This window comes from Astyanax mexicanus, chromosome 7, assembly GCF_023375975.1.
Source record: "Astyanax mexicanus isolate ESR-SI-001 chromosome 7, AstMex3_surface, whole genome shotgun sequence".
Classification (NCBI taxonomy): Eukaryota; Metazoa; Chordata; class Actinopteri; order Characiformes; family Acestrorhamphidae; genus Astyanax; species Astyanax mexicanus.
This window is the reverse complement of record NC_064414.1, coordinates 3,227,501-3,241,508: the sequence shown is the minus strand read 5'-3', so window position 1 is coordinate 3,241,508 and position 14,008 is coordinate 3,227,501. Positions and strand designations below refer to the sequence as shown.

Sequence of the window (14,008 nt, the reverse complement as noted above, 5' to 3'; positions counted from 1 at the left end):
GACGCCTCCCTGGTGAGGTGTTTCAGGCACGTCCCACCGGGAGGAGGCCCAGGGGAAGACCCAGGACACGCTGGAGGGACTATGTCTCTCGGTTGGCCTGGGAACGCCTTGGAATTCCCCCGGACGAGCTGGCCCAAGTGGCTGGGGAGAGGGAAGTCTGGGTTTCCCTGCTTAGGCTGCTGCCCCCGCTACCCGACCCTGGATAAGCGGAGGAAAATGGATGGATGGATGGCTTTAAGAAATGTTCCAGTTCTCAGACTCTTTCTTCTACACGTAAAACATCAAGTCAGTTGAAAGGGAAGGGAAAAAGCCTTATTACTATGTTGACTAATTCAAACAAATGAATACAATGACCACTCTGGGCAACATCATCCATTTTCCATGCCAAGCACCTGCAGTATATCTCATTCAAGCCGTTTTAATTAGGACACAGAGACTGGAGCGATGCAGAACGGCACCATGTGTCTCCTTTCAAACGTACACATCTGAAAAATGCTGCGTTGGTTTAAGGAACCGGTCGCAGACTGTTCGCCTTCGGTCTGAACGCTGAGAGATGCTCGCTCTTCTTCTCCTGGTTAAGCACCGGCCTCGCAGTTCATTGCAGTGATATATCAGAGTTAAGACACTCACACTTAAGCTTTTCACTATATACTCTCTGTCCACTGTCCACTTTATTAGAAACATCTACCTTCTACCAGGGTTTACGAGCTCCAGCGACCCAATATGTCCTATTTATACACAACACCTGCAGAGTCGAAGCCATCTGTGGTTTTGCACATTTTTCTATCCCCAAATCTACCCATTTTTCACTGCCTAGGTTCTGACTTCTGACTGAACCACTGCTGACCTGATATTATCTGATGATGGATCATACTCAATATAGCAGAACACCAACATGGAGCAGGGAGGCGGGGACTTGCTGGAGCTTTTACATGTGTCATTATCATTGCATGTTGAGGACAAGACAAAAATTGTCTAAAAATGAGGGGAAAATTAAGAATAAAGGACTTCTGGAAGACTAATATTAATGTTGGCTGTACCTGTAGAGATTATTGGTAAATACTGAAAATATGTGACTTTAAATTCTGTATAGAATTACCACAAAGAAGTACAAATACGATGATTCCTCAAATGTTAAAGGTTATCTATACTTATAGAGTTATACAGATAACCTTTAGTTATTTTGGTAACACTTTCTATGAATGTCATCTCTATAAGACTCAATAAACATACTCATAACACATTATAATGCATTCATAAGGCATTATAAACATGGCTATACATATTTATAAAAATATTATAGTATAATTCATCACAGCCATGCTTATTATGCATCATGAACTGTGATTATAAATCATTAATAGCTGTGTTATATAACATAATAACATGTTATATGTCAATAACAATAAACTCAGCTTCCAATTTATAAACACAGCCTAAATATTCCTATTAATATATTTTTTAACTGATAAATTATTCTTGTCTTAAATATAATATTAGTTATTGTCAATTATAAGGTATTATAACAGGTCTTTGTGCCAGACTTTCATTTTGGGACTATATTATTAATGATAGCTATATACTATTTTAGCATATATATATATAGTATAAGCACAGCTTATAATGTATTATGATCACAAGTTATTATGCTTAATAAACATGGCTATAATGGGTTATGCATTTTTATCAATATTTATAGCCATGTTTATAATGCTTTATGAATGCATTATAATATGTAATGAATGTGGTTATAGAGTCTAAAAGAGATGACATTCATAGAAAGTGTTGCAGCTGAAACAGGGAGGAGCCTAGTGCAAAATCCCAAATTATATTATCAACATTAACATTTTAATATTTTAACATTATAGTCATTATTACTTTTAGAAAAAAAAAATGGCTTTTAGCTCTTAATAGCCTTATTTTTTTAGCCTTATATTACTTTTACTTTTATACGTTAAGTAGTTTTTATTCCAGTACTTTTACTCTTTTACTTAAAGGAGATATTTCAAGTTACTATACTATATTCTATTCTACCTGATTAATAAATGGAAGTACTTTTTATACTTTTGTGCATTGGAAGATGAACCAATTCAAAATGCATATATAGTTTAATTACCACACTTAAAAGTGGAATAATGAAGTGAAGATTTACTGAATGATTCACAGGGAAAATTACAGAGTGGGAAGCAGCTAAATCTGTTAATTTTACACAGACTCAGGCCTACCATTAGTAGTTCTACCGTTAGCAACATGACAGCGCAGTCAAGGATCACCCTATTATTGCTTGGCTCACACAAGGTACTTTATTTAAGGTGGTATTGTTACAGTTGAGCAGCGCTGTACTAATATTTCCCTTTTCTGGGTTTTAACATTCACTCCTCCTTACCTTTCACAGCTCAGCAGGATGCTACCTATTATCTATTAAACGTCTAAAGCAGCGATTCTCAACTGGTGGGTCTTCTTGTAAAGAATGAATAATTTTAAAAAGAAATAAAAAATTTAACATAGTGAATTCTGATCTTAGTGTGTACTCGTCTTTTATATTATGTAAAGAAAGTTATTAATGTAGTCTGAATGCAGAGATATGCAGAGAAGTGAAATATCAAATTTTGTTATTTTCTTATTTATTCTGTGCAGTTTTGTATTATTTAATTTTTATTGTGGTAACTTGTATACGTGTAGTTGTCATGCTCCTCCTCAGTTTCTTTAAAAAAATGCTTATAAACTCACTTTGCATGCATATGGATGCATACGGCTCTGGAAAACAACAAAATAAAATAAAATAAAATAAAATAATAATAATAGACCACTTGTCCACAGTTTCTGAATCAGTTTCTCTGATTGTGCTTTTTATAGGTTTATGTTTGAGTAAAATGAACAGTGTTGTTTTATTCTATAAACTACAAACAACATTTCTTTCAAATAAAGAATATAAATGCAAAGCTCATATTTATAAAGCTTTAAGAGTTTAGGGTCCCACTTTAAAATAAGACTAGCTTTATAAAGGGCTTATAAATGAGTTACAATTAGTTTATTAATGGTTACTAATTAGGTTGAAAATGCCTTAAAAATCATTAATAATCAGTTATAACACATAATTAGAAAGGGCAACAGTATAGATGGCTGTGTGATATAGTTCACTATTTGACAAACAACAGGTCATTGTTGCCCTGTCTACGTATGTGTTATAACTGATTACTAATATTTTTTAGGCATTTACAACCTAATTAGTAACCATTAATAAACTAATTGTAAACCAGTTATAAACCCTTTATAAAGGTAGTCTTATTTTAAGGTGGTACCGAGTTTAGAAATCAATATTTGGTTTCAGTTTAGTTTTAATACATCTTGGCATCATGTTCTCCTCCACCAGTCTTACACACTGCTTTTGGATAACTTTATGCTGCTTTACTCCTGGTGCAAAAATTCAAGCAGTTCAGTTTGGTGGTTTGATGGTTTGTGATCATCCATCTTCCTCTTGATTATACATTCCAGAGGTTTTCAATTTGGCAAAATCAAAGAAACTCATCATTTTTAAGTGATCTCTTATTTCTCTTATTTCTCTTATGCTTAAATTGGTTTTTAAAGGCTTATTTTTACAAAATACATCCGTTTTTCATTTTTATTTGACTGTATTTGACACTGAAACTTTGGTCCCAGTTAAGAAGCCCTGTTCTAATGCTCCCAATACAAAACGAAACAAATCCGCCGGTTAACATTCATGTCTCGCTCAGAACCTTCATCCTCTTCTTCATCAAACACAAGTTTCTCAACTTTTTTCTTTTGTCAAGCGTTATGGTGTATGACTAACACCTCGAGTAGTCTGCGCTCGCAGCATTTCCATGCATTAAGGACTTCTCAATGTCACCTGCTGACAGCTACAATGACATTTATCTTTCTCAAGTAAAGAAAACTTTCCTCCGTCAGCTATAAACGACTCCGCCGATGTTTCTGACAGCCTCTCAAATGTGATACTGCTAAAATGAATCATTTCATTATTTTCAGTACATGAGTTTAGTTTTTTTTCCCTCTCTATTTTCTCATCTGCCTCTGATACTACATTGGTAAATAATGACAAATGCTGGCAAGCAGTTAATGGATTGTTTGTGACGGACGGTGGAGAACATCACATCCTCACGTATTGTACACGGAAACGCACAGAAAGCGTCTCGAAAAAATCACTTAAATTAGTAAAGAAGCACAACAACGCGTAACATTCCGCAACGGGGTCAGATTATAACCTCTGCATCTGAGAATAGCTTCACATGATTCAGAACATTTTTTTTCATCATTCAATATATTTAAAACAAGATAAATCTAATTTCCTGCATGTATCCTATATGCAATCCATCAATCAAGACATTTTCATCAATCTTTCCCTGTATATTTGCCATTTAGGCTCCTCATGTTCAACAAGGAACCCAAAAATGGCACAAAATCACATAACAAGACACCAAAATTAATTAATTGCTTGATTTTCTTGCCTTCTTAATACAGTGTTTGAGAGCATCGTATAAAGTTAAAGTTGTGAAGAGGGAGAGTTACAGGTATACACAGTATACCTTAACATGTTCTAATCCAGATTATTACAAGAACTACTCAACTAAGTAAAGAAAGAAAGAAGAATCTTAATCAGAAACATTTCAATTATCCTCGAGTGCAGCCGCAAAGGCAATCAAAAAACATGTAAAGATGAAACCGGCACTCATCAGGACCACACCAGGAAAGGAAGAGTTCATCGGAGTAATCAGCTTAAGAAAACGCAAGTTACCAGCACCCATGATACATTTTTTAAAGAGTATTTTCCTTACATTCATGGGCGGCATGGTGACTTAGTGGTGAGCACGTTTGCCTCCCAGCACTGGAGTCTTGGGTTCAAGTGCCTTTCTGGGTGGATTTTCTATGTTTTCTCAGTGTCTGTGTTGATTTCCTCTCACAGTCCAAAAACATGGAGATCAGGTAGATAGGATACTCTAAATTGCCCAGAAAAATAAAAAAATGAATACTCTAAATTGATTGGTATATGTGTGTATAGGTATGTGTATTGTATAGGATTGTGTGTGTATAAAATGTATGTATGACTGTGTCCAGATATGGATCAGCACTCTGTCTTGGGTAAATGCTGTAGTGGACGGTTGTTTCCGGTTAAGAGTACGCTGCATGTGATTGGTTGTGTGTAAAATGTGTACTTACATAGTCTGGATCACTTGATCTTGAGTTGTTAGTTAGATCATCTCAAATATAATATTTTTTTTCTTCGTTTTTGTCAGTTTCTTATTTCAGGTGTTATAACACAGTAATTATATCAGACAGACACATGCCCTGATCTCTTTTACTCCAGAAGACATACGGCTGCTCAAAAATATCATCATTTAAAATGTAAAAGGAAGCAGAATTGTTATATTTTCCTGGAACTGATCATGTTTAGGTTAAAATTTTACCAAGCGCCTGTTTTTTTTAACTTATTTTTAAATGTATAGACTTATAGATTAAATTTATTCACACCTAAGATATATTTAAAAAAAATGGTTAAACACAAGTAAAAAAAATGAGTTAAAAGCATAAGAATATTGATGCTTACAGTTCATTACATGGTTTATTAATTATTACTTTGACAAAATACATGGAGAAACAGCATCAGGCGGATTTATTTATCTTGATAATCAATAATCACACCTCTAGGATACATGTAGATAAAAACTAAAAACCTGACACTCAGAGCAGCCTGTGCCTTTCAGTATTTTCAGTATCAGGACACACAAAGAAAACTATGTACAAAAATGTAAACTTTTTAGTCTAAATAATAATAATAATAATAATAAAAATGTTTAGTGCAAAATAACTGTAACTACTTAGTAAAAATGTGCGAGTAAAATATAAAAACTATATAAATAAAGTAGTGCGCACACCATACCTAGCTTTAGTTTGAGTAAAGCAGGTAGTTTCACACTTTTTTTCTTTGGACACTTTTGAGTCTTTATTTACTGATATTATTTGATTTGAAACATCATATAAATGTGTTTGAAGCACTAAAGGTAAATAATATTGGTTGGGGAAGGAGATTTTTCACTTTTTTAGGTGTTTTTCTCAATGGGTTTCTTGTAAATTTAGCTTAACTGCACTGGGATGTGATCACTACTTTTAGAAAGAGTAAGCTCCGCCCTTGTTTTAACCACACATGGATTATGTTAATGTGTGAAGGGATTCCTGAGTAATTAAGCATTCTCACCAACGCAGGACGGCAGCGACTTGTCCCAAACCCTGCGGTCTCCACTGAGGCAGGTGAGGGTGCTGCTGCCGTGCAGGGTATAGCCGGGGTTGCAGCTGTACAGAACGTAGGTGTTGGCGAAGTGTCCGTCGTCCTGGATCTTGTAGCCGTAGTTAGGCGTGCCCGGCTCTTCACACTTGACAAGGTCAAAACCTTGGGAAGAGAAGAAGAACAGGAGGCGAGGTCATCAGAATGGAAAAGAGCTTTTTTTCCTCGCATTAAAAAAAGGACATCTGTCCACTGAAATCAACCCCCCGGCAGGCCGGGGCTGATTCTTGCTTAATAATGACATAAAGGTTGTCCTATAAAGAAGGCACCTGCCTGCTGCGATCGCCGCCGCTGCCCCGAGCAGCCTGTTTCAAATTAATATTGGCACAACATATGCTCAGCTGAAAGATCATCCTTTATCCCTGCGCTCGCCCTGTAGCCGCACCACTCATTTTACCCCCCCACCCCCCAACCCGCCCGGGTTTCAACTGCATGCTAAAGCACTTTCAAAGGCATCGTAAAGCAGACGGCCTGGAACGGAACTAGAGTTCGTTAATCTGCGCTGACGCTCGTCTACACTGAGCGGAGGAGAGACAGTGGAAGTAAGGAGAGATTTCAATTATATGCGTTAAAATTTTTCATGATATGTCATGATATGGTTGTAATTTCCCCCCCAAAAAATATATATATTTTAGTTCTGGAAACAATTAAGAGAACACTTCAGTTTCTGAATCAAAGTCTCAGATTTTGCAATTTACAGGTTTATGTTTAAGTAAAATGAACCTTGTGGTTTGATTCTATAAACTACAAACAGCATTTCTCCCAAATTCCGAACAAAAATATTGTCATTTAGAGCATTTATTGGCAGAAAATGAGAAAATGAGTTGCAGAGCGTCAAATGAGTTCAATCATCAAATAACGTAAAGAAAACTAATTCATATTCATAAAGTTTTGGGAGATCAGAAATCAATATTTGGTGGAATAACCCTTTTATTTTTTAATCACAGTTTTCATTTTATGCATCTTGGCATCATGTTCTCCTCCAACAGTCTTACACACTGCTTTTGGATGACTTCATGCCAAAACTCCTGGTGCAAAAATTCAATCATCTATCCCTCTTGATTATATTTCAAAGTTGTTTTATTTTTTTTTTTACTTTTGGTCAAATCAAAGAAACTCATAATTTTTAAGTGGTATTTTAGTGAAGTATAGGCGAGCCGTCAATCGTGCACCGTGCAGTTTGATTCAGCGTGTGTCAGTGTGTATTTGCTATCGTAACGACGGGAAAAGTACACCTTGCGTGTCTTGAACTGCAAAGCAAATGTCATGTACTTATTCTCTTAATTAATCATGGGTGTGATTAGGTTTTGGGGCGTAATGATGTGAAATAAACCAATCGGTGTGTCACCACCAACCAGCTCATTATTCTCCTTAAGAGTTAGGTGCTCTCTGATTTTGGCGGATTGCTATTTTAAGAGCGCAGCATCTGGACGTGTCCAACAAACACTTCTCATACACAGGAACAGCAATGTTATTTTTGTTTAGTATTCTGTTTATTGTTGATGTAAAAGATAATGTAAAGTTGATGTAAAGTTTACATTGGCGCCTGCATTGCCAAGATAGCAATGAACGTCTAGCAAGCAATGTGCCAGAAGTTTATTTGAACGCACCTCATTTCCAGACCACCATGCCTATCGATGTACAGTAAATACAGTATATTCAGAAGCACTGTTGCTATTTAAACGACTATTTAAAGCCCAAGGCGTAAGAACAGACTGTTGGCAGGTTGTAAGATTGCAATGAGCATCACAACACTTGCTCGTGGTGTAAGATACAGCTTTATGTGGAAATGCAGATGTTATAAAGCATTACTCACTGGTGTGTATCAGTTTGAAGCCCTTGCTGGTTCCGGTTCCATTGCTGTTGAACTCAATCCACAGATGGTTGGAGGTGCTGTTGATTATGACGTTGGACATTTCGTTTTTGGTGAAATTGCCCAGTAGTCTTGATGAACTGTCTTGGCCGTCATAGACCTGTGAAAATAAAGAGAAATAAAGAGAGGGACGGGAGGGACAGCATTACCGAGAGCTGGACTGTAGAGTTCTGGAGTCCTAGTTCAGTTTTTTTTTTACTCCCGAAACAAAATGTTGAATTTGGTGTCTGTTCTGATTTTATAATTGCTTTTTCGTATTACATTCATATCGAAAGCAGTAGCCTCCGTATAAAAAAAAAAGGAAGGAAGGGGGGAAAAAAGACACAAGACGGCAGCACAGTAGGAAATATTAAAGGTCATAAATCAATGTCAAGCAGCAGTTTTCCACTTTTCTGGCACGGAGGACATTGTTTCAACCCCTGATGGAAAAGATCATGTGACTCCGGCTTGCAGGTGTATGGGGTAGACAGCCAGGTTGAAGAGGATTGGAAATTATCTCTGCCAAAGTGAGGAGATGCTTCCAGCTTCAATCAGCAGGACCGCATACAGCCAAGGCATCACACAGAGCAGAAAATAAAAATAAAAATATATAATAAATAAATAAAAAGAAAAATTTCACAAAGGTGAAATCAACCGTAGTCATCATGTTAAGAAAAAAAAAAAGAAAAATAAAAAAGAGCTTGCCGTGGGACGCGTCGGAATTACGTATCTCATATGGAAGGAGATAGTAACGGAGTTAATTAGCTGCAGCACACTCACGGAAATAATGTTTTTTTGGGACTAATGGAAATACCGCAGGAAAGAGACTATAACAAAGATTTATGTGCGTCTGATTGCCACGCGAGCTCGACTCAGTGTTTCACACCCTGGCTACTTAATTAGTGACCGCAGTGGTCTTCGGGGAGCTCCTTTCTCATATGTAGCTATGGGCGCACTGAGCGCTGAGTCTTAAATGAATCTATGAATAGTTAATGCCTCAGCTTTGCACAGTCACATGGCACAGCCGTCTCACACGCATTACAAGCTCTTACATGTTAACCGCGCGCTAACAGAAAAAAAAAAAACAGCGTAAGATGATGCAACAGAAAGAAAAAAAATATATATATATATATATATATATATATAGTTAGTTAAAATTAGTGTCTATAAGTACTGTGTAGTTACACGTTAACAACACATGTAATAACAGTGTAACTACTGATGAAGTATGAAGTCCACTTTTTTAAGAATACAGTTATATTACAGTTGTATTATTAATTATATACATAAATGCATCTCAAAGAGCTTTACAGAACAAATTATGCACATAATGTCAACAATTAATATAATTAATAAATACCATTTATAAAACATTTGCACCATTATAACAAAAAATAAATAAATAAAAATACGAATATAAAAAGAGAGAAAGAAGGAAAATGACATATTAAAATACTTTACAAAGGATTGGAAACAGTTTAAATATATAATAATAATGTTTTAAAGGGAAACTAAACCCCCTGATTTTAGTTGACTTCACCCTCAGATCAAATTTGAAAAAGGCTTAAAAAAATATAACGATTACTTTGGGAAAGGCACTGGGTGATGTATGGGTTTAGGGGCGGGGTTGAGCAATGTGATAGTTGGACATGAGCAGCACAGTTGAAGGTGCAAATGACTGCAATAAAAGCATGTTTTAAAGGTTAGGAGATGTTTATAAATGTTTTAAACAGAAATGCTATGTTTCATTACTTAAGAGGAACACATTTCAGCTATTAATGAAAAAAAAAACATGTATGATTTACGGTTATAAAAATTTTATTTTTTGGGATTACTATGAAAAGACCTCAAAGCTCTGGCAGGAACATACCCAACAATTATATCTCTAAAATGAAGGGAAGCAAAGCCAACTTTACTTTACATTATTAGTACTTTAAAATCTATTCCTAAGAACTTAAGTATTACAGTGTAAAGGTAGGTAGATGTTTTGAGTCAAAATTGATGCTGACACAAGTGCAATTACATAACCTGTACAACTGTAATGCATCTGTAATAATGCGTGCTTCACCAGTAGTTACACTGTTATTACATGATTATTAATGTGTAACTACACAGTTATTACAGTGAGACTATAAAACACTCTGGCATCATGCGTCCTAATTCAGCACTAAACCGTACAAATCGCCCCCTAAATCACAGTAAGCTGGTGAACCTTATTAATCTATTATCTCCTCTTTTAAACGGGCGACCTTTCAGAGGTGCAGGCTGATCTGGAGGGGAGTTCGCAGTGAATTAAAAATGCTGAAGGGTGTGAAGGAGCCACACTTGGTCTGCATACTTATGCTCCAGAGTAGGAGGTCAAAGCGTGAAGTCAGACTTCTTATTATTTTGTTCTTTGGGGAATAGCACAGCAGAAACTCTAATTCATAACATTTTTTAAAACTGTTTTATTTCTATAGTTATTTATTTTCTGTGCAAAAGCTGCAACTAACAAGTAACTGAAGCTCCACCAATTAGTATTGCACAAGCAGAGTGACCAAACCACATATTTAATACTCATATAATACTCTTATATAGTCATATTTAGACTCTTTAACCTCTACAAAGCTAATGAGCCTTTTGACACTTTATGATTGTATTATATATTATCAATAAAACTAACTAGCTATACATCCGAACCATTTGAAAATTATCCTTCAATTCCTTTATAACTAAATAAAGGGTACAACTTTATAACAATACGGGTCACAACTTCACAATAACAGTACTTTTTTACAGTAAAAAAAAAAACATTGTTTAATGTCTCATTAATGTCTCATTACACATTGTGCAATGTCTTAACTTAACTATTATTATTTTAAACTTGTTAAGATTAGACATTATTAAACATTACTGAAACAATTTTGTTATATTGTTTAAGAATATTATAAATAATAATGGAAAATTGATTAATAACCTATTTTTTTATTAACTAAGATGCTGCCTCTATGATTGGAGGAATTCCGGCCCATGCTACTTTCCATCAGCAGCCGGAGTCTGAGAGAGCAACAAGGAAAGCAAACGTATTGAATCTATTGAATAGAAAAGAAAAAAAAACATAGCTCTGCCAAAATTAAAATTAAAACTTCAATTTGCATGATTCTTGATTGATATTTTTTGCTGATCTTTTTTTTTTATATTTAATTTCATTATATTTTGTTATATTTTGAGGAAAAGAAAAAGAAAAGAAGTTCTCCTTTTTAAAAACTTGGCTTGTTTCAAAGTTTTTAATATATATTTTTTTAAGCTTTTAGAAACTTCTTCTAGCCTTCTCTCTCAGCAGAACTCGTTATGTGTCTGGATCCAGATTTCCGTGAAGCTGCTTTGTGACAGTTGCTGTTGTGAAAAGACATATTTATATATATATATATATATATATATATATATATATATATATATATATATATATATATATATAGTATATAAGATAAATTGGAATTGATGTGAGGGAGGTCAGCCCTACCAGGAGGAAGTCTCCGTCCCGCAGCTGGAAGGTGCTGGCGCTGAGCTGGATGCCCTTCCCGTTGTCGGTCCGGACGCGATAGATGCACTCGTGGTTGTTGTCATAGTTGGACGGATAATTTGGGGAGAGAAGGACCCCCTCTATCCCCGTGGAGGAGGCACCACACTCAGCTGACCAGAACCCAGAGAACAGAGGGGAGGAGGAATGATTGGAATAAAAAAAAAGAGAGAGAGAGAGAGAGAGAGAGAGAGAGAGAGAGAGAGAGTAAGAGAGATGTTGAGAAGAGCTAGTGTGGAGAAAATCTACTTACAGTAAAAAACAATTACCACATGTAGGAACAGCCCATGCCACCATTAAAACCAGTGTTTTTGTCTAATTATTTTTAAAATGTTCTGTATTGTAGATTAATGCTAAACTCGCCCAAACAAAAAAACTGAATATGTTTAATATTTCAGATTCTTCATATTATGAACCTCCTGCACATCTTGGCTTCATTTTCTCAAACAGCTTCAATATGAGGTAGAATTTACCAGGTCACCTGGAATTTAGGCTTTCAGTTAACAGCTGTGCTGAACTTGTCAAGAGTTGATTACTTGAAGTAACACAAAACTCATAAGACGTAATACCGCAAAATTATTTAGAGAAAAAATCACACTTGTGTTGGTCTATCACCTAAAATCTCAATAAAACAAATTTTATACACATTTGTTCATAGAGTATCTTTACAGACTTTTGCAAGCCACTGTATTTCTAGGACATCAATGTACAATTATTGATGTACAAGTATGTAGGTGAAAAAACTCTGGAATATAATCAAGAGGAAGATGGATGATCACAAGCCATCAACCCAAACCAAGCTGAACTGCTTTGTTGAAATTTTGCACCAGGAGTAAGTAGCATAAAGTTAGCAAAAAGCAGTGTGTAAGACTGGTGGAGGAGAACATGATGCCAAGATGCGTAAAAAGAAAACTAGGATTAAAAAACAAGCAAATACTGTTTTTTTTTTTTATTCTTACAACTCTTTATGAATATGAAATAAATGCTCTAAATGAGAATATTTTTATTTGGAATTTGGAAACAAGGTTGTCTGTAGTTTATAGAATAAAACCACAATGCTCATTTTATTTTAACGTAAACCTATAAATAGCAAAATCAGAGAAACTGATTTTTTTTAGAGCTGTTTAGAGTATATATGAGTATAGAGTTTGTTGGTCAACAGAGCCCTACACAGTAAAGGCTGTACAGAGCAGTATGGGTTTAATTGAACTTTCCATACAAGATACTTTTCAATTAGTTATAATGGTGGCTGTAAAACACAGCTCCAAAAACTGCCTGCATTACAAAATATGAACGTTTATGTCGTTTATGTTAAATGCAATTTTCATTATGAGGCGTTTTCTGGTGAATGTGCCTATTCATCGCTGAGATACTAAAACTCCACTGTCGTCTCACCTCTAGCTGTTCCAGCTAAATGAACTCCCAGCTCAGATCCCTTCATTTTTCACCTGCCTGCTCAACAACAATGCAGGAAAAGTCGCCTAATGTCCCCCGAATCCAACCCTTCAAACAGGGGCTCTTGTCCCCAAAAGTAGCGCTCTCCCGAAATAATTAAGCTGGCAGCGCCCTGGCAGCTGTTGCTCTATTTCCTGCTGATAGGCCAGTCAGGGTTCTCGCACCAGTTGGAATATGAGCCTTTGTCATTTTGATGAATCACCACAACAGCAAACTTCTGAGGAATACTAATTAACGCAGGGGTTTATGCATTAGTTAGGTGTTGGTCACAAAGGCCCAGGGCTGCACTGGAATCAGATGTCCTTGTAGTTAATATTCCACTCCTGTAGCTCCAGTATATAAGCAGATGTTGCCTCAAGACCTTGGGTTCCGTGGCTTGAGCCGCAGCTCTTGCAGCGACTACCTGATAGCCCTGCTTTTTAAAATATATAAATACTCCAGCCCTCGAAGGCAAGCGAACGCTGCTCCCCCCCCCACTTCATTCTGCGGGGAATGATTTGTTCTAACAACTCCTGCCGAGCTGTTTTCTGCTTTTTTTTTTCCTGCCGATGAAACATGAGCTCACAGGTTTACTGAGGTCTGAGGAGTGTTTGAGATTAAACAAAAAAAAGGGACAGTGCACTGAAAAAGAAAGCATGCATGTATAATCTTCCGCGTGCAGCAGAAAATTCATGATATACTGTATAATCTGTATAATAATTATAATAATACTAAACAGATATGTTTGCTGAACTGATCTGTCAAACCATCAGCAAAATATAAATGCCTGTCTGTCTGTATGTTGCTATTTGACATCACAAGGTCACCTCTTGAGAAACTTAAATAG

The 14,008-nt window shown here is 36.0% G+C and overlaps 1 protein-coding gene across 2 annotated transcripts in view; it reads right to left on the bottom strand.

Annotated features, from left to right (window-relative positions):
• LOC103026874 (CUB and sushi domain-containing protein 1) overlaps positions 1-14,008 on the bottom strand; it is a 602,854-nt gene that overhangs the window by 171,936 nt on the left and 416,910 nt on the right. For both annotated transcript variants that reach the window (XM_049481560.1, XM_049481561.1), the window contains exons 22-24: positions 11,671-11,840; positions 8,133-8,289; positions 6,230-6,421 (exon numbers count right to left, since the gene is read on the bottom strand). In XM_049481560.1, the coding sequence (XP_049337517.1) occupies positions 6,230-6,421; positions 8,133-8,289; positions 11,671-11,840 (519 nt within the window). The remainder of the gene's footprint in view (positions 1-6,229; positions 6,422-8,132; positions 8,290-11,670; positions 11,841-14,008) is intronic.